The sequence below is a fragment of the Penicillium diatomitis genome, assembly GCF_028827545.1.
Source record: "Penicillium diatomitis strain IBT 30728 chromosome Unknown utg000001l_segment0_segment0, whole genome shotgun sequence".
NCBI classification, from domain to species: domain Eukaryota; kingdom Fungi; phylum Ascomycota; class Eurotiomycetes; order Eurotiales; family Aspergillaceae; genus Penicillium; species Penicillium diatomitis.
In genome coordinates this window covers 4,180,804-4,206,976 of record NW_026623173.1, presented here as the reverse complement: position 1 = coordinate 4,206,976, position 26,173 = coordinate 4,180,804, and the positions used below count along the sequence as shown (strand labels likewise).

The window sequence follows — 26,173 nt, the reverse complement described above, 5'->3', positions numbered from 1 at the left end:
TGTGCGGGGGAAGGTACCACTCCGTCACATGGTCCATCAAAAGCAGCTGCACATGGACACTACTTGCCGGGTGGGAGTACCAGTATGGGTACGTCTTGGCCAAGAGAAAGATACTTTGTCTGATTCTATGTGTGATGTTCCCAACTTCCAACTAGGACTAGTGCTACTTCTCGTGACTAGCAGTATAGACTTTACTAGGAGAGTAGAACTAGACAGGTAAGGTAGGTAGTATGGGTTTGTGCTCGTGTCCCCTCCGAGGCTAGTGTCGCCCAGGAGTCTTCTGGCAGAGGCAAACAGTGGTACACCATGATGATGATGATGATGGATGATGATGGTGGTGGTGGTGGTGATGTTAGTGATGATGCGCGTCGTGATGATGACGACGATAGGGGGGATGCGACCTCGACCTGGACGGGATCATCCAGAGCCAGTGAGAGTGAGCTCCCTGAGGCATCTGTACCTCACTTGATTTCTGGTTTCACGGTAACTCAAGTGCTGCTCGGAGATGCATGGGACCCATGAAAATCAGTGCGCCATCCGCCCATGGACTCCACTTTTGGATCTCATCGATTGCTGAAAAAGAAGCTCTACTGTGTAGTGTGTACTGTACTGGGTACTCACGGTGGTGATTCACTGAATTCGACCATTCTATCATTTTTCGTGGAGCAATTGCCCTCGTGCTGCAAGTGCGGTCCATTGGATTCTTGGGAAACAGAAATTTAGTTCTTTGTAATATCCATATTGATGCCCATGAGTCATTCAGATACCAGAGAGATTGTTCTTTCTCATCAGCTTCAACTGTCTCCCCCTTTTCTTGTCTGGGGTGAGGTCCATCGGGACTGGAGTAACCCCCGTCGGCGGCAGTTGACGCAACCACTAGCCCTGACGTCACTCTGATGGTGGAGTGGAGCCGTATCCACAATTCTTTTTCCTCTTGCGATCAGCATCACAACAAACCCCCTCTCGGCGTGGTGAAGCCACGACAATAATGTACGAGTACCCAGTATCTTGACTGCCCAGGGAGCCGGTAGGATATTGCGATCAATTGGATGTGCGGAGGTGATCTCAAGAGCGCATACTGTCATCCCTCCAGGGATAATTCCATCTCAGTAACGAGGGTAATTCAATGAGAAAAAGTAGTAGTTTACTACTACTACTACTACTACTACTACTACTACTACTACTACTACTACTACTACTACTACTACTACTAGTGCTCGTGCTCCCCTGCTCGATCCTTTCATTTCTTTTTTCGATGGGAATTGGATCAAGATTTCAACTCCTTGAAAAACACCTGTGGGCACTGGCACAACTCCCAGTGGGAGTCTCCCACTGACCCCCTTCTTCCCCATCCATAAGGCTAGTAGCGCGTTCGAGTACCGCCTGAGGCCTGGGAAGAGGTACCCGTCGCCAAAGCCACTGTGGACCTGCGGTCTACTCGAGAGTCCAGGCTCTTCCCGAGTCGAGTCCACCTCACCGGCCACAGCCCAGTCCACAGTCCACACCTACAAAACTCCAGTAACTCCACAGTCCACACACTTCATCACCCATTCAGCGGCTCTATGGACTCGCAATTTAAATAGCTTGGTCCTACTGTCTGCTAACCGAGGATCCAATGGACCATATCCACTGGAGACTATCCACTAGAGCTCGAACAGCCCTCAAAGGAAGCTGCTAAGTTGCTAGCCGTATTGAACACCCTCATCTACACCTTTTCACTGGAGTCGGAGAGAAGTCCTTGTCAGGACTTGAAGTGGGCAGAAGTAAGTACCCTTCACTTGCTCATTGCCACTAGTGTACTACTCTTCTACCCAGAATGGACAAGGTATATTTGTACTGTGATTGCTCCGATGAGCGCAATCATGCCCAACTTCTTAAGCCCTGGGTTTACGGCTCGAGTCTGCAGGTTCCTCGATTCCAGGTCCGGGAGTGCTGTCCTCATTCTGCAAGAGATCCATCTGACGTCATCCAAAGACTTGGCAATACTTCAATCTCCCACGAACTGACTCCCTAGTAGTCAGTACTAAGTAGTTACATACTATTTGGCACACCTACTGGACTGCATCACGGACAAGATGCAGTAGCGTACCCGAAGATGTTTGCGACAGTCTCCCCATCTTAGCACCTGACCTGTATGTATGATAGCTACCGACTCTACTCCTTGGTCGGCTATCTGGTATGACTATGCTACAGCAGCTACACTACGCATTTCATGTGCATCAGACTTGCGCCACAGATGCAATCAGACCGCTGCAACAGGGTGACTTTACCTCGTGCTTGGTACCAAACTGGTCGCCCAAAGAGCAGGAGCCCTTTCACCATACATAGGAAATACGTCCATGAACCCGGAGGCGGGACAAACATGGTCAACCAGACACGCAATAATGACGGAAGCTTGGTCGGCTCCCGACTTTTCGTCTTGATACTTCTTCTTCTTCTCCTTCTTGCTTTCCTTGCTGCGTGGTGTCCCTGGTCGACAGAGGGGATCAGCAGCGGGATCGTCAATGATCGAACCAGTGTTGGGCCACCTATCAAGCCACCAGTTCATGAGTCTTTGCCAGTTCATCGCTCAACCACTCATGTAGTAATTCAATGCTCCCAAGACTTCTATGGGCTTTTTCTTCTCCTCTTTTACTTGCCAGCATCCACCACTAGTTGTGCCGCGTTTCTGCCGTTCACAGCAAACTCTCGCGCACCGCCACTGACGAACCCACTCGTACCCAGTGGACGCAAAGCCAGCCCGGGACCACGAACCCGGCACGAGCTGAACCTTAACAGAGGATCTAAATAATTCCAGACCCGATCCAGGACCAACGGACTCCAACAGACACAACCACTGCCGATCGAGGGGGAGACGGATGGATCACTTAGGTACTACTCACTGAATCAATGGTCCAAGTCACCAGCCTCCTTGCTTTCCCTTGGTTCCATTCTCCATTATCGACGTGTGTTTCGCTGGCTCCCTCCTTTTCCAGCCTCCCCAATGACTAGTGACTGTGAGTATCCTACCATTTACCCCGGTATGATCAACGTGGCTCACCACACTACTGCCACAGTGGCACTACCACTGAATTTGTGCTCCGTGGCTCTCCGGGTTAGGGTGGTGCATTGATCGATCTGCAGCGGTGACGAGTCCATATTAGGTACTTATCTAGTGTGTGTCTTGGGGTCTATTGCCAAAGTCCATGTCTTGAATCTGATCAGTGCTGAGTTCGGAATCAGTACTGCAGCCAGCAATCATTTTCTGCCTCATGACTGCCATCTCCCTCGATCGGAGCCAAGAAAGTCTTTTACATCGAGAGTCCAATTCTCATTGTGGATCAATGGGTGTCAACCCTGACGAGGCTGATGGACCTACCGTGAAACACATCTCACAAGATTCCACTTCTAAGTAGGAGCACAAAGCTCAACGGGGCATGTGTTACAAGTAATTATGACGAATCCTAGATGTGTAATCACCCAAGCTAATAAAACAGTAAACTCCGTCCCTCAATAACTACCAGTACCTAACTACCTACTACCTAGTACTACTACCTACAATACCTACTGCCTAATATGGCTCGGCATGACCAAACTCCGACGGCCCCATGGGTGTTAACATCCCATGCCTCAGGCATGAACATTCTGGTAGAGAGTCGTCGCATTCTTGTTGGTATCTTGATGAATGTGCTTTCCAAACTCTGGCGATGAATACTGTCCTGTAGCTCATCTCCTATATAGCTTGGAATGAGGACCGGAGTCAACATCCAACTTGAAATGCAGTCACTGTCGAGTTTGACGGGTCAGAGTGCAGTTCCATCTCTACCTTCGAATCCCGACGGGGCTTTCCCCTACATTAGGTCGTGCGACATTCCGGGCGGCGCAAATATGTATTCGTATGGATCGGCTCAGTAGATCGACCGTGTCTCAGATCTATCGAATGCCACTGAGATTCCAGGACTGCGCACCTAACAACCAATTTGAGATGGATGTTCTCACTTGACATATACACCAGCGCCCATGGTACGATCTTTCAGGAGCGAAGCAGCTATGTCCCGAGCTTATTGATCTCTCGGGCGGAATATCCTAACTCAAGTTAATAGGTGACATTATTCAGCAACCTTACTCAGCCCACCTCCTTTTAGGGTTTCAGGCTCTACTGACATCGCACAACCACAGACCTTCCATCGACGTGGTTAGATTCTTTCCTTTCACGTCCACCTCATGAACTCAGAACGCAACCGGTGTATCATCACACATAGCTTCACCCTCATCACAGACGAAAGGGCCGTGACTCGTGAGCTTGCGACGGAAATCTTCTCATCTGTCCCGCTCAGGCGTTTAGTCATAGATCTTCATCGTATAAAAACAATAAAGTGGTTCATCGTCTCCGCCATACTCCGTCTCCCGCCTCCATTTCAAATGGGCTTCTCGCCGGACTTATCAACAGCCCCAGGCCTCCACATGAAGCCCGCATGCCTCATCCAGCAGGTAAACCTATGACCCATGCAATCTCGCCAAGCCGTATAGACACCAGTTTCAGCATGTCCAAGGATCATGTTAGGTTTGTAGACGCCAAGGTCACCGTGAACTTAGGTAGGCAGTCTAATGGATGGAGGGTTCCCTCCTAGAAAGGAACGACCTAATATAGCGGGTGAAAGGTCCAAACACTGCTGACTGTACCTTACGGACGGCGGCCATCTGAAAGAGATTGGAAGCGAGTAACACGATCGGCATCCCAGCCTATTGTACCGCACCGCCTGGATCCATCGTTGCGATTGGAATCTGGGAGCACATCCCTTTCTAGACAAGAATCTACCCGTATACCTTCTCACACAAGTCAGCAATCCCAGTATATTTGCAGCAAGATGTCTCAACTATACATTGAGAAATCGGCTCCGCACGAGTCTCCCCGTCTTCATACCGTACCTGGTCCTAGTACTCTAGTAATGCCGCTCCGATGATGACTTCGGCCCTGCAGAGAAAGCACAACATCCACGCGGCAAGAGCAAAAAGAGTAGCGTGAGCCACGGTTGTGCGAGCGCTCAATATCAAAAGCTGAAATTGGCAAAGGACCTCTTGGGCTCGATGTAGAGAGGTACGGAGGTTTCATGACAGCACCGACTCTTGGGTTTCGCTGCTGACTCGTACAGGTGAGATTTGTTGGGCGATACCATAAGGTAGCTGGGGATAGGATCTTGCTCGGCCCCGTCCCTGTCACCTCGCTGCGTTTCTACAAGTAAGCGCAGATCTCGTGGAAAAGAGCAGGGAAAGGGAATAGGGAAAGGGAATGGATGGAAATTGGCGGATGAGGATTTGCCTTGATAGAGGATCGCCAGCTCTTGTTTCTGCTGAGAGGATCGGACACGGCTTTCTGGTGGGAGGTACACCTGCTGGCGCTGATGACTAGATCTAGTTGAAGTGCAGAGAGGAAAATGAACGAATCGAAGAGACTCAATGTGAAGATGTATCAAGTCCTGCAAAATTGAACACAATGGAAAAGATAATTGAGGATTGATCATTTATAGATTCGATGCTATCGAGGTAATGTGTAGTAGAGTGTGTACAGCGCACCAGCGCTATTATCGACCTTTGTACATGGTATATCATAGTGACCGCTGTACAGCTTCATTGCTTGTACTGACCCGCGTTGAGGCCTCCGATGTACCAGCATCATGGGAGGACTCTTTTGAAGGGGTCTGACCGCATCGCTCGTACGGTGAGTCCGGTCCACCGACAAATCGCGTCTGACTTCCACCGTCTGGCACCCGTGGTTGATTTGGATGATAGTAGGAGAGATCGACAAAGTCCGAGAGATCGGTCGGGGCCGAATTGGTACTGTGGCTCATTTCGGTGAAATGGACGAGTTTGCCCAGAATCGCATACTCGAGCTTCAGCTTGATGCTGTACGACATGGCTTTGAGGGTGACGTGCACGTCAAAGTATCCCGAGTACTGGACGCCGATGATGGCCGCGTCCATGAAGATCATGGCCAGGTTGACGATGAGAAGTTGGAGGAGCGTGCCCCGGTAGTGACCGCGTGGTCGCAGGTTGAGGAGTCGGACGGCCTCGTAAGAGTAGAGCGCAGAGAGAACAATCTCCTGCAACGAAAAGGCGATGAGTTGGATGCGCTCAAAGACATTGAAGGGCGGGACGAAGAGGTCGGCCTTGTGGGTGTGAGCCCCGAACTCGAGCACAGCGGCCGGGAGGTGGAAAAGAATGGCGTCGATGATGATCATGGCGAGGCACGCGCGCAGCACCCGGCGGCTGTGCACGACGAGATGTAGACGGGACCACAGGACGAGCGATTGGCCGGTGACCATGCCCACCCAGGCGATCAGCTCCATTGCAACCGAGAATTCATTGGGGAAGATTCTGAAGATGATCAGGAGGTAGCCCAAGCCGTACGGGATGACGCTGAAGGAGGCCACAAGCAAGGACCAGAAATAGCATCCCCCGTAGCGTTTGAAGGTCGAGAAACAGAGCACTATCAGTTCGAGGGCGTTGTACCAGGCAATGCCGATCAGACACGCGAGGATCGTCCGCTCCGTGAAGGAGTCAATCGACCGCTCCGTATAGGTGGAGTTGTCGACAGAGGCATTGTGGCCGACCATCGGGGCATGCTCTTCTCTGTTGCAATGGTTGTAGATACTTCGAAGACAGTCAGGGTAAACCCTGGTGTCAAAAGGCGCCCGTCACAGGGCGCAACCAGAGATATGCGACAAAGGTCGCTTCCATCAATATTGGGCCTGGTGAGGGAGGAGATTGCAGTTCACTATTAACAGAGGAACGGCGAAATTGAGAATGGGTCATTGCCGCCGTCTCGTTCGTATTGGGGGGGGGATGCCAGAGCAGATTGTATGGGAGGTAAGGGGTCTATCTGGCACGGACGGCACTGATAGAACCCTAGAGGTATGTACAGGTCATGGAATAATAATAGGAGGCTCCGACGGGAGATTTGAGGCTCGAGACCGCCAGGGCTGAAGAAATGCAGGCCAGGGGGGTGATGAGGCGAGGAGAAAGGAGGAAAGGAAGAGGGTCCAGCATAGAGGAGGCACATGGCAAAAAGACCTCCTGCCATGGTGCTTGTACAGTACAGGAAGGAGGTGGCGGAGATAAGCCTCTGGTCCATTCATCAACATTGCCTCGTGCATCATTGGGTTGACCAAGGAGTGCGGTGGAGATTGACGCACGGCGACGAGCCAGAAAAGCTTGCGGCGCCCGAGTCGCGTGCAAACGTGCGAAAGCGTCAAGAGTCTCCATCGAAGTTGGGTGGATGGAGATTGACTGGCTGGAGGCCGTTCCAGTGCGCTGGCTAAGCACAAAAGCCTATTGCCATGCCCAAGATCGCCTCCACCGTGTCCTGTAGGTCCGGGAGGTATGCATGTCGAGTCCATGGAACTGGGAGATCGAGTTACACGTTTGAGGAGAGGAGATTGGTTCCAGCTACCGTTGGACACGACTCCCCTCGAGCGATTCTCTCGGGCGGTGTGTAAAGGGTAACCGACCACTGTTGAGCAGCGACATCCATGCTTCTACACTATAGATTCGAATGAGGTATGCCATATGGCCACATCCGAGTGAAAAAAGAAGGCAATGCAAAAGGCAATGCAAAAGGCAACCTCGGTATCGGGGGCTAAATTTCTTCTGCTTCTCCACTCCCTCTGCACCATTGCACAATGCACAATGCACATTATTGCAACGGTGGTCGATCACTTGGATTTCCGTGCTAAGCGGCACGCTTAGACCACAAGAGATGCGCAACAACGGCTGAACGGGGCGTTGCTGATAAGCCAGTGAATGACAAGCAGACTTGACTAAGTTCAACAGAACCCGACTGTACTACAAGTGGACAGTCGCAGACTTTTTCGACTTGATACAGGATCATCCGAGTGAGATTTTCCATAGAGTTCGTAGAGAGTAGGGGACATCGTTCAAATGAGATGCTCATTGATAAGTACGCGAGCAGAAGGACATCCTTGACGAAATTCTCTAACTTTGTGGTTGTAAGCTTGCCTGACGGTCACCAATCGTGTATCTGGAAACATCTCCACTTGGATATCCTCTCGGCTTCCATGTGCATCGTGATTTGATCACGTCGCAATAGACTTTTCAGCCCATGCGAGCATTGAACTTTCTTACCGCGCTCAACAGTGCCGCGTGGACCGATGTACAATTGGAGATTGTAAAGTAACACAGTTACACCCCTGTCTTGGTACTTCCACCGAAAAGGTTCCACCACTGGATTTAGCAATGTACTGTACTTCGACCTCCAGTCCTCCACCGTCCCAGGTCCAGTCCCTGAACCTTACTACAAGTAGGAAAAACTCTAGAAAAACTCAGCAGCCCCCAAATATCCGCCGTCGGGAGTTTGAGTCAATCTACCACGGATGACGCCTGAGCAGGAGCTCCATGGGGCCCACGGTCCCATCCATCTCATGCTTCTGGAACGATCACGATCCGACTTTTCCACGGCAATAATCTGCACAACTGCACATGGTTGCTAACACCGCCAAGCCTTACCTTCCAATGACCTCCCATGATTTCCAAGGGCGTTGTCGAACTAGACCGGGTGAAGCGTCAACGAGCCTCCAATGTCTGAACCGCTCGGGTGACGCGTACGGTTCACTTCTATTCACTTCTAGTTCGGTTTCTCCCTTTCGACCCGAAGTTCTCCCATACCAATCCTCTGCCATCAACTGTATCTCTGTCAAGGACGATTTCCAGTTCCACTGCCCGCTCTGTCGCTTACTTCATCTCGCTCCTGGAGGGATGATCATCATTGCAGATCGCCGATTTCGGCACTTGCTTCGAGAAGACGAATACAGTGGTCTCGAAAGAGTTTTTGCCGAGGATGTGTTGAAATGACTCGGGGGAACAGGATGTCACAGTATCAATGATTCAGGAGCTATCAGGCTATCACTGATCAGCAGTGACCTGAGCAGCTAAAAGCTAGCATAATCAGTCGAAATGATGTGACCGTCTTGTATAAATCTCGGCATTTCATCACGGCTTGATAGCCGCTGGACAAGAGCCTTGTCCCCCGTCGCGTGCATCACGCATATGCCTTCACGTTTCACTACCTTGGAAAATGCTCGATTAGTTCGATTCTACGGAGCTATTTCCAGCCAACGAAATCAATATGCCAGGAAGTCCCTTTTCAACGCTTTTACCATGAAGACGGAGTACTCTGCACGGTATCGTGCAACCCCTCCTAGTTCCATCGAGTTCGGACGGCCAGGACCGAAAACGAGTGGCACCGAGACGCCTATCCAAAGTGAATAATGGACACTGGACACTGGACACTGAACCTACGGGGTCCTGACGGCGCCTAGGGTTGAATCTGCAAAGCAGCCACCTGCAGACTTTATCGATACTTTGAGAGTCATCGCAGCGGACTCAATCGTAGACGAGCTTATGCTAGACCGCCAATTCGGATCTCTGGCGGGTACACCAAGTGACTGATTTGTGATACACGTACTAATATCAATCCCATCATGGAGAACATCATCGAGACTACGCCCATGAATCAATAACCCGTGCAAGAGCAGCAGCAGCAGCAGCAGCAGGTCCATATAGTACCCTACCACGCAGCCACATCTCGCAAGTCGAATCACAGAGACAAAAAAAAAGATACTGCATTTCAAAATATCTCAATCAGAGTAATCAGACATAAAGCTACAAGGTTAGACTCGAACGACCACCCAGTCCCACCAATAAAAGTAAAAAGGAACCCCGCCTTTGAACGCCGTCCCATAGATGTAAGCCGGGTATATCCAGCACCGTAATGCATGTACTGAGAAGTAGAAGGAAGGTAAATGTCAGAAAAAAGAAACGGCGGACGGAGACGTAGAAACCCAACAGACAGAACGCAAGCCAATTGACCGGACGGGCGGGCTTGGTTGCAACAATGCGAACAATCACCCCCCCTCAAACGGAATCACGGGGCCATCCTTTTTTGAATACCAATATGACAAGGCAAAGTAGGTAGATTCAATGTCAGAGTCAGATATGGTAGAAACTGCAGATTTTCCCCCCCTTGTTTTCGAAAAGCCAGAGTGTCCGGACAGCTTTCTTGTTTCAGCGGGCACCGATGCCAAACATACCGACTCCGTAGCTGCCACTTCGCTCGGACATTGGGGTTGAAACCTTAGAAACGTGATCCTAATTGAGCGATGTGAATTCGGTCAGGAACTTCCGAGGTCATGCACCAAATGACAAGATAAGCGACACCAACCTTCTTTCGTTTCTTCTTACCGGCTCCTTCTCCATTGGAGTAGAACCCGGTCTCGTCATCATCATCAGCGTAGCCTTCGCCATAGCCGACGAAGCTGTTATCATCGTAATTTCTCTTGCGACCGCGACTGGGGCGTGCTCTATCACCCAAATCTGTAGCGCCCGCGCCACTGGCCACCATCGGCTGAGTACCCAACCGGCCTCCCGGGGTGGGCGTACCCTTTTTGCCCATGTCCCCTGGACCGGAGACCTTCACTGGCTTCTCCAGACCCAAGACATCTTCCCAAAAGTCATTATTGGGCGCCACCCCTGGCTGAAGCTGCATCGCCTTGGTTTGCAGACCGAGCAATGCGGAATCCATGTCAGCTGTCTTGATTTGCTTGCCAAACACCTTTTGATTCTGCCATTCCTCTTCGGGCCACAAAGTGAGATATCGCAAGCTGCCTTCCTTGCTTGAATCCGTCTTGATTGGCTTGTTCTTGCCCGCCAGACCCAGAGGCTTCAGTTTGCCCTCATATGACTTCCGCAGCCGGTTGATCTTCTCACCAGTGACGGGGTGAATCCGTGCGACAGACTGCGCAATCGAACCTAGTCCATACAGAGAAATCAGGTCCCACGAGGGATCTGGACCCGTAGGGATAGGCGCTGTTGAGCAATGAAGACCACTGTGTTAACGAGATTTCACAAAAACAGAACCCAAGATAAGCAAGTGGGAGCAAGCGCGTCCGATTGAACAGACCACAGACGGCAAGAACTCATTCTTGGGGGGATGTCTTACAGCTCTTGCAAAGATGATAGGCCGATTGGAAATCCTTTTGGAGAGAGTCTAATCCGAGACCATGTGTACCACTGCGCAATATTGGCTCCTGGTCCACGTCCATCGCATCAGGGTCCGGTTTCTTGTCGGCAGCGCCGTCGCATAGACCACTTGCAGTCGAAGAAGGGAAAATCGGTTGCCGGTCATGATCGGTATGCATGTAATCAGCCGTCTGAGGTTCAGATCCAGGGTTCATGGTGGATGTAGCAGCCTGGGTCCCAGGCTGAAGAGCTTTCAAGTCCGGCTCCTCAAACGAGGTCGCATGAGTGAGATGACCACTCACGCTGCTGGCCGGCGTAGGGAACGAGTTTGTTGTACTCAATGTAGGGGGTTGCGAGGCTTGTGTTGAGACAGGCGTGGAGGAGTAGGGAGAAGAGCCGTGTGAAGAATGGTGGTGGACTGTCGCCTGATTCGATGGTGCTTGGGTGGATGTAAAGTTGGAACCATTGTTCGAATCGCTGACCGACATCAACGGAGGAGATGTCGGAGTCTGTGGGGCGTGATTCAAGAAGGGAGGGAGATGTTGGCTTTCTTTAGAAGCAGATGATGATCCTGCGGCAGGTGAAGGAGGTGAAAGAGGACCAGCGGGAAAGGTGATGGCAGGAGTCCGATCAGACATCAGATCTTTCTCGCGCAGAGAAAGTCACCTGTCTCAGAAGAAGAACCGCGCCACAGAGGATATCTTCCAGCTGGTCACTTGGCCTCCACGATTGCAGGGCCTGCGGCACGAAGACTGGGCGTCTGGAGAGGGGAATCCCGGGTCGGGGTCAGCGACGGTCGCTCTCGCGCGGGCGAGGAGGTGGTTTCGCGGTCGACCTAATTCATGCACAGACAGAGGTTCCCAGCTCAAGTATTCCAAAGGCAGATTGAGACGACAGTCAGGTTGAGTTGGGCTGAGGTGAGGAGTGGGGAGGGGGTCGAGCACAGATTGATGTAGACATCCGCTGACGATGGCGTGAAGATGGAGAGGCGAAATGAGCCCAGGTCACATGACGTGGGTCTCGGCTTGCGGAAAGGTGTCTCGGCGATTTAATCCGCCCCAGCCAAGGGCTCAGAGCAAGGGAGCTCAATTTCACTGCCTTTCATCAGAATTAATTCGGTTTCAATATGATTCTTAGATTTGGTTGAGAGTATTTAAGAGCTTTACTTTGTTCTATATATCGTCCTACAAGACACTTCCTTACATAGGAATACATAGGAAGCATTATGTGTGCAATAGGTAGCTACTAGCTACTAAAGGACGGTCTAAGGAGTTGCCTGCTACGGCCTCGGTGCACCATGCTTTGGAATTGGAAGATCTCCTTATAGTTTGGTCTGCGCTGGCGCATAGCCGCAATGTTGATACACTTATGAACAAGGTCGCTCAACGCAGTCAGTTCCACACTGGAAACAGACTTCCACAATCTAGCTGTAAGAATGTCGCAAGACCCTCAACATTTAGCCATTCGCCTACGTTCACAAATGAAAAGAGCTAATTAACTTCCACCAATCCAATGTGCACATGGGCGCATAGGAACCATCTCTGGTAACGCGCCACGACTTCATCAAGGGACCGCAAAGAAGAGATGCTGTATACACTATACAGTATACCGCAGCCGTTTTGCCAGACTCAGTACGGCTAGGACTGATAGAAGGCATAGGATTCGTGCCCCAACTGAGCTGAGACATCGGGAATGTTATACTCCAAGGATGCCATCAGCTCAATCTGCTCTTGTTGGCTAAGTGTTCGCTCCCTCCATGATGGCGTGGGGAACGGCTCATTGAAGTAATTCGAGTATTGATCCCCAATGGAGAGAGTCCATTGCATTGGATCCACGGTGGCATCGATATAGGCCAGATGACTGGCCGTTGTGGACGCCAGTGAGAAATTCGGATCCCAGCCTTGTAGACCGGGCACTATGGAAGGCATTGCGTTGTGCGGGGTATTCGGATCGATAGAAAGGTCAGAGAAAGGTCCTGATGTTGCACAGTATGTAGGCGGTGCCTGCTGCAAATCCGCATCTGTGGCTGCAATAGTCGACTGGAGGTCATAGGTTGAGGTCACTGGGGACAGGTGACTAGTATCTGCAGGGTGTGAAGTAAAGGCAGGAGTAGTGTAATTCGGAGTCGCACTGCTGTACGAGCCGGGAGGGTCGACCGAGGGACCTCTGGAGACGGTGCCTGCCGATGCACTATCTCCAATGGAGTGGGTGGCTGCGCGATTTCGATGCGTATAGAAAGACGTCGTCGTGCTTGTTGATGGGCTGGACATGGCCGGAGGAGTCGCGACCTCCTGCGATGAAGTCGGGGTGGGATGGTTGGATGGGGAGTGGACCACGAAAGACTCTTCGGTGGCATAGGCCTTGAGACAAGCTTCCACTAGGCGCTTGTAGAGGATCAAGGCCGATTGAACGCCCGGCCATCGCTCGGCAGCGTGGACAATCACTTCGAGGGCCATATCGAGGTACGACTGAACCTCGTCGATGGGATGCTCTTTCCGAATTTCGGGGTAGGAAAGCGTCCAGAGCACAATGTTGAAGACCATGAACAGAGATTGGGTGAAGATCCAGGTCAGGTCTACTGATTGTGTGAAGGTTTGTTCATGATGCATGGCAATGTTGAATGTCGCTGCCTCATAGCAAATCTTGGCCGCATGAACGGAGGGTTCTGGTATTTGAGGCGACGGGCGATGCATGAGAATGATCATGGTGTTTCGTCTGCCTTGAAACCTGCAAGTAAGAAGGGAACTGGTTAGAGCAGCTAGGACGGCAGAGAAGGACTACGGAGAGGTTGAGAATGAGTGATCAGACCTACCATTTCACATTCAGTCCGGAGCCGTCGTCATTTTTCGGGCAAGTTTCCACCCAGTGATCGACCTTGGCGAGCATGTGTTGGAACCAGGGATCTTGATCGTGGGTCGGGGTGTCGCGTCGATTCAGGTACAGCATCCGGCGTACCTCGAGCTGAAGAATGCGCATCTTGAAAAAGTGGATGGCAATACACTTTGCCATCACCGGCTTCGCGTGAGGGTTAATCCCCTCTTCGGTGATAAAGCGATCGTCCACCAGTTCAAAGAATTGGACATTCACGCTGTCATGTGTCACACTCCAGGCGCTTGGACGGCCCAGACTATGAGACAGACCGAACTCCATGGATGACACGATCCAGAACAGGCGGCGGCGCATGTCCAACTCCAGCGGGTTCAGAGGCTTTCCGTGGGACGACTGGGTGATGGTAGCTTCATCGCAGAAGCCCAAGTCCTGACACATTCGCATGGCGGTGCCCACCACCCAGTACGAAGCGGTTCTCGTCGGAGTCAACATGGAGTATTGCGCTATCAGCACGAGGCACTGCAATGCCCGCAAGTCCATCCGCTTCAAAGTGGACTCCAAGAAGGGAAGGGCGGCCAGGTAGAAGCTGTCTGCCAATCCGGCGAAAGCTGGACTCATTTTCTGCATGCTGATGGCAATTACCATGCGCAATTGGAAGTTATGACACGGATCGGTGGATCCATCAAACACCTCTTCGGCTTCCCGACGAAAACTCGGAATGTGTAGGGTCGGGAGCAGTGCCTGGGCTAGTACAGTAAATTCAGGTCAGTCTCACCATAGGTCAACAGCAGGTTCACCTTTTCCCATGCATAACAATTGGAGAATGGAGGCAACCCAGAGGAGCGCAGGGTTCCGACTGACCTTTTGCGACAAACAGATCAATGAGTCTCTCCGTCAGAGATCGAGGAGGTAGGCTGTCCGAAGGGATTGAGCTGATCATGGGGTAGACCTTTGAGGTCGGTTTGGCGTCTTCTTGAGCGAAAGCAGCCTTGATTTCCTGAGCCGTCAGCTCCGGAACGACATCTTTGATGCTTTTGGAGTCGGTGTTCTGTTTTGCAATCTCCATGACCAGCCGCGTCATGGCGATACCACTGGAGGCGCCCAAATATCGAGGCTCGTCATTGTCCGAGAAACGAATCCGTCCCGCACCCCGCACCATGAGCTCAGCATCGGCCGTGTGCTGGATTTCCTGCTCCGCCTTGGCCAGCTCTCGTTCGAGCGCGCGGGCTTTTTCTCTCAAGGCCACAATATGGGATCGGGAAACTGTCTGGGCGCGAGCCGAGTCGTAGTAGACGCACCTCGCATTGCTTCGTTCGCAAGGCGCACAGCGAGGGATACCGGGATCGCATCTTGATTTCCGCTGGAAGAAAGAGCCCGCTCATTAGTCGCGTGTGTGAGTCAAGCCAATGAGGGAGATGCCATCTGTCTCTTGTTTTTATTTATCTACCCTTCTTTTGCCAGCTTCCGCAACCCTTAACCTGGGGAGTCTCCTGCCTTTTTATCCCTCGACACACGAGTGGAGAGGGAGAGGGAGTCGGCCGATTATAGCTCCGGGACAAAGCGAAGCCTTTACGGGGGGGGGAGGGGCGCGATTGAAGAGTAGCATACCTTTCGACACCTCGTGCAGGCCGTCAAAGTGTGCGCAATACGGCCATCCGGCGTCTCGAGTGCATAGGGATCGGGGGATAGGTGCCCTTCGTAGTTGTGGGCGCTCTGGGTCATAGCTCGTGGGCAGATCGCCACTCCCGGGGGCACAGAAGACGAGAAAGAGAGCAATCACATGCACGAGTGTTGCCCGTGAATGCCATTCAAAGCACGCTGCGACGGTTCGAAAGATGCTCTTGACGCGACCGACATGGTCCTCGTCATGCGGAGGGTATCGAGGGTCACGCGCGGACAGAGTGGGAGCGTTCGTCGTTGGAAGCAGACGAAGTGAGGATGTTCGGCGGGTCAGCACGTTAGGGGATCGACGGGTGCTTTTTGAAGGCCGAGCAATCGTCAGATCGATCCCTGGAATGAGAGGGGACGACTGCGTGATCTACACCGCGACCGCTCCGAAACGATTTAGGGTGGATCTCCGATTGAGCTGTGTTCCCTACGGTTCTGACGCGATCGTCGCCGAAGGGGGGGGGGGGGGGGGGGTGTTGGAATTGGCGACTGCCACACTAGATTGGTCGATAGCCCTATAAGTTGGTTTTTTTTTTTTGGAAGGGGGGGGGGGAGACTATGATGTTGAAAGCGATCCGGGTTGCGGGATGCGGGAGGAAGGGAGTCCGTGGCCGGTGGAGCTTGCGAGCAAAGGATATGGTGGGGGATGATGGATGCTGTTGGTGCCGGAGCCTCTCCAATTGAGGTGGTTTGGCCGCTGTGTATAACAAGACGGTTGAGCCGGAGTCTGGAGTATGGACCGTGGTTGAAGCTTGAATCACCCAACATACGACTAGTCGGAAAGTAGTAGTAAGCTTTAGAACTACAGACTACCATGCTCAGTAAGTCCGAAAATCGAGTCAGAAATTACTGTCACGCTCGGGCCTCCCACGCCAGAACGCGATATTCCTAATTCCACCGGGGAGTGTGCCCAGACCTCTTTGTAGTCTTGTACAGTGCAGCTTAAGCTATCAGAGAGTGTGTGGGCCTCGATCCTCATGGTTATCGGAGAGCCAGACAGACATGTCCTTGACTGGAGGCTACGATCCATCAATCAGGTACAATTTGTCTGTATTCCACCGCTGCAGTGGACGGTGGAGGATCATTAGTCATCCTTATGAGAATAAAATAGTGAAGGTATTAACGGGAGCGTAGGATACTACACTGGAAGTCCTGAGGCAAGTACTAGCCTACTGCCCTTTCACAGCTGAATTGCGGAGTTACCAGTTGGACTTGGATCCGATGTTCTACACGTCACACACAAGTCCAGGAGATCCCAGGGTCTCTGGTGCCTCTCTGCTTCAGTGCCGAGTGCGTGAAGCACGCCTGCAAGTTGGAATCGAAGACTGCTCACCGTCTCTTGCGAGTAGTCTATGATCGAATCATGCAGAAATTTTGGACGTCAAGGTCCCCGCGCGTGCATGACTGCCCATTCGGGAGGTGCAAATATTGGTGATACGAACGAGTGGTGCATGATTAGTACCTGAAGCTTCCTCCCCGGGTTGACGTTGGGCACTGGTACTGTTGTTTGAGAGCCGCGTAATATTGTTTTCGACGACGGTTGGAAACGACCTCAACCGTTGACTGGGTCACATAAGCCAGGGCGCACCGGGACTCGGCCGAGGATGAAACAGTCAAAGGCCATACCGTCATACGCAGGAGCCTCCCTTGGGTCAATACCGTATTACGGACTCCTGATGGGATACGGCTACTGTAGGGGCAGCAGTATCGATGTGTGAGAGGGATGAGGAGTGAGATTGCTGAGGGGGAGAGATTCTACCTAAGCTATGGACTGCGGTGAGTCGGCAGTATCACATGCCGTACAAACAACTCCTAGCGACGGTGAGATGAAAGCTGTCTTGGTATCCCGGCTGGTGGTCTGGACCAAATGACAAGGAACCGGGCTGAGCCCCGGTTAAGGGCATCAGAAACACTTTGGTAGTCGTATAGCAACCTTGGTCTATCTGTACCTAGTACCTAGTATCTACTACCTACTACCTACTACCTACTACCTACTACCTACTACCTACTACCTACTTCCTACTACCTACTACCTACTACCTACTACCTACTACCTACTAGCACTACTGAGAATCCAGGTTACTTAAGTGTAGTGCAGGTGGAGACTGCACCTCCAGCACTCACTGCTATCACCCACTGATTCAGAGGGCCAGGTAGTGTGACGGTGATGTTCTCTAGACTGGTTCCCCAGAGGAATGGATGGGATCACAAATTCCGCGCCTCCGACGCTCGAACCGTGGGACTTGCGCGGGGAAACAAAGCCAAGCAAAGAGTCGGATCCACCAGCTTCATGGGATGCGGTTTCAATTGGAGGTGATGATATGGATGAGCTCATGGACTATTTGTACTACTCCTACTACTACTACTACTACTACTACTACTACTACTACTACTACTACTACTACTACTACTACTACTACTACTACTACTACTACTACTACTACTACTACTACTACTACTACTACTACACCAGATATCATCAAGAGCAGTTGAGCCTCTCATGCACGTACGCCTGAACGCTGAAAACTGTGAACTTAATTTCTAGTGACTGGGCTGGGTCATTCATTACTCCACGCGGTACGGGCTTCAATGGTCCCGATTGAACGCCCCGAAGTCGGCTGAAGAATCCCTCTCTATTAGGTCTACGGGTCGACGGTGGGCTATATACCGGTGGCGGGGGTAGGTTTACGAATATCGGGCCTTTATTGTCACGTGTATTTGTCTTCTGAGATAAATAGGGTAGACGGTGACCTCCGTAGCCGTTGATGCAGTACCGAGTCGTCTAAGACAGTAGCTTATTTCGACTTCATAAGATATTGCCCCTGTATAACTCTACGTCACAGTCCTGGAGCAGCCCTGCAATGCCGATGGTGAACGCCTGCTGTTTATCCTCACCGGGTAGTCAAGGGCTAAGGCTGGCCAGGATGAAACAGAGACAGACGCATGTATCGAGTCGTGTCGAGCGTCGATTCGTTTTAGCTGTAGATTCGCCATACTTGTCGGTACCTGAACATATTGAACACTCGCTCATATTGATCTGGAAATTGAGTGCACTTTGTACTCTGTGCAGGAAGTGTTACAGACTAAGAAGACGTTCTTGATACTTATCGCCGAAGTTTAGCCGTCTTTCGACGGGGAAGCATACTCAAAACCGGATGGTCGGACGGGCGAGTCCAATTATCAACTGTTGGTATCCTTCGTCGCCAGGACTCTCCCACATTGATGCAAGAACTGGTTGATGATCAGGTGAGTATCTATCACTCCTGTCATTGCGGATTGCTCAACTCCCGCGGCACGATTTAGTCGGTGGTCGAAGCTCGACGATCCGGTGGGGAACTGGGATCGAATCTGGTCAGTTCTTAGCCTTGTTTAAGCGGGGCGAACCTTGCGTTCAGTTCAGTGCTGGGAGCCTTGGCCATACGGATTGACGCTCCCTCCTCCAACCTCTCCGTCGTCCTTTCTGCGTCCATACAAAAGTGATCATGACTCCGCAGATTCCGTACTAGGTGTAGTGACTGCTGCACACATGGACATCCTCCTTGTCACTGTAGCCATGGCCATGGTTGTGTTCTAGGGAGCCACTACCAGGAAAGACACTTATTTCTCAATGCAGATCTGCAGTGAGACCAAGTGGAGATTCTCCAGCCATAGTCGGATTATGCACTGCTACGCCTCGACTCCTACAGATTGCGACCGGCCGACGAGAGACATGATGTACATTTTACCAGGGCCAGACTGCCAACACCAGTAGGGCGGATAGTGGTAATACAGTAGTACCACTAGACTAGACATTACAAGTTGACAGTAGTGCTACATACTTACTTCCAAGTACGAAGTACATCGTTCATCACAGCAGCAACTGGTTGATGTCGCCATTGGGCCTCGGTCGGCGTGCAAAAGGTGCCACAACCAAATCCCTCGCGCGCGCGCTCCAGCTCCCCGCTTAATTCTCACCTTTTCTTCCAGAATTCCAGTCCTGCACGCGCATGGGGAGGATTGGCTTACCATCGAAAAGCAAAGACAAGCCTGACTAGTCAGTCAGCACTCACATTCCATTTGGCCCCCCTGAACACCTTTTTTTTTCCCAAAAAAAAAAGATTCACGACTAAACTCCTTTCCCTCTAACGCTTTTCGTCCGGGGTAGAGCTCATCCTACCTCCGTCTTTCGTTTCCTCCCACTTTTGGCAACCCCGTCGACCCTCGACGAGGTACCCCCCACCCCCTCCCTCTGTTGAGGGTGGACCATGAGCTGCCAGGATCCCCGTCATGGCCAACAGCTTCCTGGATAATCCCCATTTGAAAGTCAGTCGGCCCGTAGCCGCCTGCTCACGATGTCGGACCGCCAAGATCAAGTGCGATGGCAAGCTTCCGGCCTGTTCGGCCTGTGAGAAAGTGGGCAAGGAAGCCCTGTGCTCGGGAGCCAGCGACGAGTTCGCCAAGGGGAAAGAGCGCAGCTATGTCGCATCTCTGGAGGGGTACTGTGAGAAGCTCGAACAGAAAATCGCCCTTCTCCGAAATCGTCAGAATTCCATCCCCTCCGACGGCCAACATGGGGTGGTGCGCGAAATGTCCATCACATCAACGTCCTCGGATGGGCCTGTGGGCCCGGCCCATCGTCGAGAAGTGTCCGATATCGACGACCTGGTCGGGGACTTTGGCTTCCTGTCGGTGAATGCGACCTCGCGAGATTTTCAGGGCATCACATCCAAGACCAGTTTCGCGAATCTGCTGCTATCGGTCGCCACCGTGGGATACCCACCACCCCGCACCCCGAATCCTTTGCCGGCGCGACACGAAGCTACTCCTCTCCTACAATACTACTTTGATAATGTCTTTATACAATTACCTTTCTTCGTGGAGACCAGTTTCTGGACCTCGGTCGACGCGGTATATCAGTCCGACGGTCGGTTTGCCAAACCTTTTGACCACTGGACGGTACGCTTGGTGCTGGCGATAGCGTCCGCAGCCGTCTCCTATCAAAAAAATGCCCGCAATCACCAGCGCGCCTTGGCCTTGGTCTCCGAAGCGCTCATCTACGCCGATGATGTGTTTCGACCAGGGTCCATCACGTGCATACAGGCCATCTTGCTCCTGGCTCAATATGCCCTCGTTGATCCAGGTCGATTTCGAAGTTGGCACCTGGTGGGGATGGCCATCCGAGTCGCTATCGATCTGGGACTCCATCAAGATCCTCCGACCGAGGTCGCCTTGAACCAGGATCGACTCGACTTACGTCGGCGCGTCTTTCATTGCATTTACAGCCTGGACCGGTAAGTCGGCGATTGGCACTGAACGTGTTGAGAGGGTTGTTCCTTGAGACTAATGATTGGTGCTCTCTATCGCCTTCTCTCTAGCGGCATGAGCTCCGCGCTACATCATACATTTACTTTTTCGGACGAGTCGGTGGATGTTGCACTTCCGGCCACCGATACTTCATCTTCGACCGCCGAGTCTAAAACGATCTTCTTGCGCAACCCTACTCCCGCGCTACACATTGTCCGAATTCGGAAAATCTTATCTCGGGGATATCACGACATGTATTTTAGTTCTCGGGATGCGTCGCCACAACCGATCCCCCAAATATGGACGCTCTGCTCCCAAGCACGGGAGTGGTACCATGACTGTCCGTCCAGCGCTCCCAAACATTTCGCCCTTCTCTACCGCCTCGAACTACTCTACACGACCATCATTCTTCTCTCCCCCTCCAATCGATACCCTGTGCTTTGTGACTACAATAAAGCACTTCTCTTTGACCGGTGCATGGATTTTATCAGCCAGATCCATCAAGTACTGGAAAACTCAAGTGCCTTGCCCTTTTTCACCTTTTTGGACATTGCCCGTGTCCAGCAAGTGGGCCATCTCTTGATTCAAACCCTTCTCGATGATTTGGACTTTTTGCTGAGCTCGGTTATGCCCCCTGAACCTCAAGTGCCTTCAGGCACACCAGATCCCCCTCTCCTGGCCGAAGAGGACCGGATCAATGTCCGGCCCCGGACATTTCGGTGTCTCTCGTACGTGCGCGACTTGCTGCATTATGCCAAGCGGAAATGGGGGCTGGATCAACCCCTTGAAGACTTTGAGCGCCAGTCGGCACCGTTGGAAAAGCTGTTGCGAGAAGGGCCGGTAAGGCCATATGGAATGAGTCAAGGATCGTATCAACAGGCACCGCTGGCGGTCAATGGCTATCAGACGTATCACCTTGGGTCTACATGATGGAAAGGACGAGAAGACGGGGAAGGAAGCTACGAGAGGGTTGTCCGGCATGAGGGACGCGATTATACCTTGTCTTTTGGCATTGGGTTTTTATATAGGACGGCGATGACATATTGCTCTCCCCCGTCGAGAATACTTAGGGACAACCAGCCAAAGTGCTAACACTACTGCCTAAACAAGTTCCTCGGAGGTAGGTATCTACCTAGGTACCTACCTAACCTACCTACCTACTCAGTACTGGTCCCCTCACTCTCATGTGCCTTTCTCATGTCCGTTGCACGTGGCCTCGCCTGCAGGATCCTACTTTCCAAATGTACAATATCAATAAATATCAATTTAGTCCCGTCCTCATAGTCCAGATGAGGACAATCGTCCTTTTGCGATGTAATTGTTTTTTCCCTTTATCATATCAAGCCTCTTGAAGCACATTCCCGATCCAGCCTTTTCCAGATATAGGTCGCCTGAAACGGTAGCTTGTCTCTGCAGCTTCGAGCTCCAAGGGAGACGCGTTGATGTCCACCTTCCCACATGTTGTGAACATTAGTTCCTCCTTGCTTTGGACGTGCTGAAGTTGATGCGGATGTCGATGATCAAGACGCCACGACCGCTACGGCACTAACCTAACCTACCTATCCTGCTCAGGTAGTACTCTAGCCATGGACTTTGCAGCTCACAAGCTATGGAGATACCTGTCTACCCACCTATACTCTGGCCAACGGAGGACCCTGCGATCAAGAAGCTTACTGCATCTGGATTGTCAGAGTGTCGGAAAGCAGATAAGTGATCCGTTTCGGTACGGTAGGAGTGTCGGTAGCAGCACTAGTCACGAGGTATCACGGATCCCGGGGCCGCTGATAAAAGCGATAAGAGTGACGGCAGATCCCGACCGAGGCGAACATGGCACATGCATATGCATATTAGCCCCCGCCACGCTCGAAAGTTGATCGGGGTAAAAGGGCTCACTTACAGTCCTGCAGGCTGGCAGTATCCTTTTCGACCGAGCAGGGAGGCAAGGCGGACGATCATCGGTCGATTATACTGGCAGGACTGTACAATTCCATGAGACTGTAGCTCACTTCGACGAATCCGTGGGCAGTGGTACTGTCCATCTGCGGAGGAGAGTGTGAGACGGTTCAGTGTTTCGTCGGATAGTGGAGGGGCAGAACCGATCATTTGATACTCATGGCCGATATAATGCGGGGATCAGCTGATTCGAGCGAAGGTGAGAGTCTTTTTTTGATCCACTACTTTAAGAAGGTGAGATTGAGAGTCTGCCTCTTGTTGAACTTCCCATCCTCGATTGTTTATCTCGCTTCTGAAAGGCTGGGACTGTATCTCCGGAGCACGTACTACGAGTGCATTCCATTAAAAGTCAGAAGCTGGTGTTCACTGATCACTGTGACCTTGCACAATTGATTACACACACCCTCTCTCTCTCTCTCTCTCTCTCTCTCTCTCTCTCTCTCTCTCTCTCTCTCTCTCTCTCGAAATGTCCGACAAATCCAAATACGAGCTCGCCCTCTCCAAAATCGACGCCGCCCACAGCGACGATCCCAATAGAATCACTGTCCCCAAACGCAACCCCACCATCCACACCAACGCGACAACCCCAGATCCAGACGCAGAAACAACCACCATCCCCTACGAACTCCACTACGCCCAAAAAATGACCTACTACCTCACTCGTCTCGACCCCCTCTCCACCTCCACCGACCTCCTCCGCCTCGCCATCCGCGCCCAACACCTGCGCCGCTGGGAAATCCCGCGCTCCTCCTACCCGCCCACCAAACCGGGCTACCACGCCTGGCGCTCCGAGCTCCAGCGTCGCCAGGCCGCGCTCGCCGAGCAGATCTGTCTGGAGAGCGGGTATACAGCGCAGGAGGCGGGGCGGGTGGGCGCATTGGTGCGCAAGGAGGGACTGCGGAAGGGGCAGGACCGGGAGACGCAGATGTTGGAGGATGTGGCGTGTTTGGTGTTTTTGGACGACCAGTTGGATGGATTTGGGGAGGGGTTGGGGGACGAGGAGAAGATGGTGGGGATTTTGAGGAAGAGCTGGGGGAAGATGAGTGAGGAGGGGAGACGGGAGGCGTTGAGGATCGAGATGTCGGAGAAGGGGAGGGAGTTGGTCAGGAGGGCGTTGGAAGAGTGAAATTGGATATCGGTGGGTTGTTGACGGACTTTGTGGAGTTTTATTTTTTATTTTGGATGTGTAGAGTTTATATTGATCCAGTATGAGGAGAGCTGTAAGTATAGGGGCTGACAGCTGCGAGGTGATGGATGGATATCTTTCATCCTTTAAATGGATTCGGGGGAGGGGTTATCTATGTACTGAGCATCAAACAAAGGCTAGCGGTCACTACTGGTACCCAATTTGGACGATTCGTCAATCTCCAATCCTGCTAGATGACCCTTTGAACTCCGAATGCCCCTCGCGAGATGCAATTCGGTCAGGTAGATTCGATGTCATAGAAATGCTCTTGACCACAAGTAGAACCCCCCCCCCCCCAAAAAAAACAAAAAAACACAGACATATTGACCATGACTCTGTAACTCCATTGATGCTTGGTGTTGTGGATGCCAAAAGCTGCACGCGGTAGTAGTGCTGTGGTATTGTTGCTGGCGCTATATCAAATCATGTGATGGTTCATTTCTCATTACAGTCTTCTCGATGTGCATCCTCATGCACCTCCGGTATCGATCAGACGGACCAGAGCAATCGCCGCTCCAGCAGCGACTCCCCCGACAAAGACCATCTGCACACCTCCCCAGATGGCAGCAACCACATTATCTCGCCCGGTCCAACCCCTCACCACACACGTCTTGACATATCCAAAGACCAACAACGTCACTCCCATGACGCCAATGCTCCAGTACAGAGCCACCAGCACCTGCGAGGCAATAAAGTACGGAATCAGCGGGATGAATCCGCCCACAAAGTACCCCACCGCCAGGGTCAGCGCGCTGATCCACGCTTGGTTGCAGTCGGGCGCCGACTCGCCATGGTGAAAGGTGAGGAGGAACTCGAGGAGACGGTCATATGAGGCGTGCAGGTCCCGTGTGATCTCGTCAATGACCGATGGAGAGAGACCAAAGGGGGTAAAGGTGTCGCGAACAATGTTGTAAGTGGCGGATGGATCGCTGTCAATCAGCTCTTTTGTTTCCCGTACGGTGGCTTCATACGATTCACTAAAAAAGGACAGAAAGAAAAAAAAACGCAATGTCAGCCAATGGTCACCGAACAAAAGGTCATCGTGGACAATTTTCGTTCTTGAATGCAGAGGGTGGTTCTCCAAGACTCACGCTTCACTCTTCGCTCCCACATAACCACCCAAGCCCATTGAAATGGCACCCGCCGCGAGTTCGGCCAGGCCGCCCAACACAACGACCTTGGTATTGCCCAGGGCAGAGAGGCCCGCCGAAAGGGCAAAGGGCACAGTCAGTCCATCGGAGAGACCGAGAATGGCGTCAGAGATAATGCGAGGGTTGATGCGGGAGCGCTGCGACCCGCTGCCGGTCGATCCATCGTGGCTCACACAGCGCCCAAAGGTATCATATGAGCGCTGGGACTCGAGATCCGCGCCCGCGTCTCCACGAATGGTGTCTTGGTCGTCAGTGCGTCCGAGGAGAGGTTTACCTGTAGGGTGGAACGCGCGTATGGTTAGAAACACTGAATTCTCACACTGGCAACGCAACATGTCGGGCAGATCGCACATACTGTGTATTTTGTCCTGCTCTGGTGCGGGAAACAGCTTCTTTCTCAAAAAGAGGAGCGCCATTGCAATTGATCCCTTTTGGCTCAATTGAGGGGTCTGTGTTGACGAGGCTGGCGGAGTTGGACAGTTCAATCCAGATCGGGATTGATGGCAGGTAGCAGTTGAGTCGCGCGGGTCGTACCAATCCAATGCCTTCTGGAGATGGCCACCTCGAAATTGGATCACTATGAACCACGGAAAGGCGAACTTGACGTCAGACAGATGCGCCCTCACGCGAAGCAATCTCTCCTGGAAGGGTGGCGCAAGAATCGAGTTCTGGAAGCTTCAGATTCGGATGATGACGAGGCAGTTGGCGCGCTCTAAGTATTGGGAGAGGGGCCAGAAGAGAGAGAGAGAGAGAGAGAGAGAGAGAGAGATAAGGACCTTGGAAAGGTGGTGACTAAACACGCAAGACAAGGCAGGTTTGCTTTCCAGCGGAGTAGACGGTAGAGTGTGTTCCAAACGTAGTATTAGTACTCTTGATCCAGCTTGTCTTATTCGGTTCAAAGACCACAAGGAGAGACAGGCGATGTTTGGCGATCAACAAAGAAGTCGTGACTGTGTCTACCAAGCAAAGGAACAGAGAAAGGGAAAAAGCAAACCCCCAAAAGAAAAGGTCCGACAAAGCGTATCCTTTCAACCCCCCTCCACCGACCATCCTCTCTCCCTTTTTAAACTTTCAACTTTTTTTTTTTTTT

The 26,173-nt window shown here is 52.0% G+C and overlaps 9 protein-coding genes across 9 annotated transcripts; 4 read left to right on the top strand and 5 right to left on the bottom strand.

The window, feature by feature from the left end:
* Positions 1 to 306: 306 nt before the first annotated feature.
* On the top strand, positions 307 to 522 carry N7539_001224 (uncharacterized protein; the record flags this gene model as incomplete). Its single annotated transcript, XM_056930828.1, has 1 exon — positions 307 to 522. One exon carries the CDS (start codon positions 307 to 309, stop codon positions 520 to 522), a length of 216 nt encoding a protein of 71 aa, XP_056795121.1.
* Positions 523 to 2,266: 1,744 nt separating this feature from the next.
* N7539_001223 (uncharacterized protein) lies at positions 2,267 to 2,548 on the bottom strand (the record flags this gene model as incomplete). The annotated part of the gene is made up of 1 exon (XM_056930827.1): positions 2,267 to 2,548. One exon carries the CDS (start codon positions 2,546 to 2,548, stop codon positions 2,267 to 2,269), a length of 282 nt encoding a protein of 93 aa, XP_056795120.1.
* A 3,037-nt stretch (positions 2,549 to 5,585) lies between these two features.
* N7539_001222 (uncharacterized protein) lies at positions 5,586 to 6,593 on the bottom strand (the record flags this gene model as incomplete). Its single annotated transcript, XM_056930826.1, has 1 exon — positions 5,586 to 6,593. The coding sequence occupies one exon, from the start codon at positions 6,591 to 6,593 to the stop codon at positions 5,586 to 5,588; it is 1,008 nt and encodes a 335-aa protein (XP_056795119.1).
* Positions 6,594 to 10,059: 3,466 nt separating this feature from the next.
* On the bottom strand, positions 10,060 to 11,651 carry N7539_001221 (uncharacterized protein; the record flags this gene model as incomplete). The annotated part of the gene is made up of 3 exons (XM_056930825.1): positions 10,060 to 10,143; positions 10,199 to 10,860; positions 10,994 to 11,651. 3 exons carry the CDS (start codon positions 11,649 to 11,651, stop codon positions 10,060 to 10,062), a joined length of 1,404 nt encoding a protein of 467 aa, XP_056795118.1.
* Positions 11,652 to 12,650: 999 nt separating this feature from the next.
* N7539_001220 (uncharacterized protein) lies at positions 12,651 to 15,564 on the bottom strand (the record flags this gene model as incomplete). The annotated part of the gene is made up of 4 exons (XM_056930824.1): positions 12,651 to 13,740; positions 13,826 to 14,588; positions 14,704 to 15,202; positions 15,451 to 15,564. The coding sequence occupies 4 exons, from the start codon at positions 15,562 to 15,564 to the stop codon at positions 12,651 to 12,653; spliced, it is 2,466 nt and encodes an 821-aa protein (XP_056795117.1).
* A 2,141-nt stretch (positions 15,565 to 17,705) lies between these two features.
* On the top strand, positions 17,706 to 18,412 carry N7539_001219 (uncharacterized protein; the record flags this gene model as incomplete). The annotated part of the gene is made up of 4 exons (XM_056930823.1): positions 17,706 to 18,016; positions 18,056 to 18,087; positions 18,151 to 18,189; positions 18,354 to 18,412. 4 exons carry the CDS (start codon positions 17,706 to 17,708, stop codon positions 18,410 to 18,412), a joined length of 441 nt encoding a protein of 146 aa, XP_056795116.1.
* A 1,364-nt stretch (positions 18,413 to 19,776) lies between these two features.
* Positions 19,777 to 21,723, top strand: N7539_001218 (Zn(II)2Cys6 transcription factor; the record flags this gene model as incomplete). Its single annotated transcript, XM_056930822.1, has 2 exons — positions 19,777 to 20,780; positions 20,865 to 21,723. The coding sequence occupies 2 exons, from the start codon at positions 19,777 to 19,779 to the stop codon at positions 21,721 to 21,723; spliced, it is 1,863 nt and encodes a 620-aa protein (XP_056795115.1).
* A 1,489-nt stretch (positions 21,724 to 23,212) lies between these two features.
* N7539_001217 (DUF4202 domain-containing protein) lies at positions 23,213 to 23,872 on the top strand (the record flags this gene model as incomplete). Its single annotated transcript, XM_056930821.1, has 1 exon — positions 23,213 to 23,872. The coding sequence occupies one exon, from the start codon at positions 23,213 to 23,215 to the stop codon at positions 23,870 to 23,872; it is 660 nt and encodes a 219-aa protein (XP_056795114.1).
* A 529-nt stretch (positions 23,873 to 24,401) lies between these two features.
* N7539_001216 (VIT1/CCC1 transporter family protein) lies at positions 24,402 to 25,499 on the bottom strand (the record flags this gene model as incomplete). Its single annotated transcript, XM_056930820.1, has 3 exons — positions 24,402 to 24,909; positions 25,024 to 25,357; positions 25,439 to 25,499. 3 exons carry the CDS (start codon positions 25,497 to 25,499, stop codon positions 24,402 to 24,404), a joined length of 903 nt encoding a protein of 300 aa, XP_056795113.1.
* Between the last annotated feature and the right edge of the window lie 674 nt (positions 25,500 to 26,173).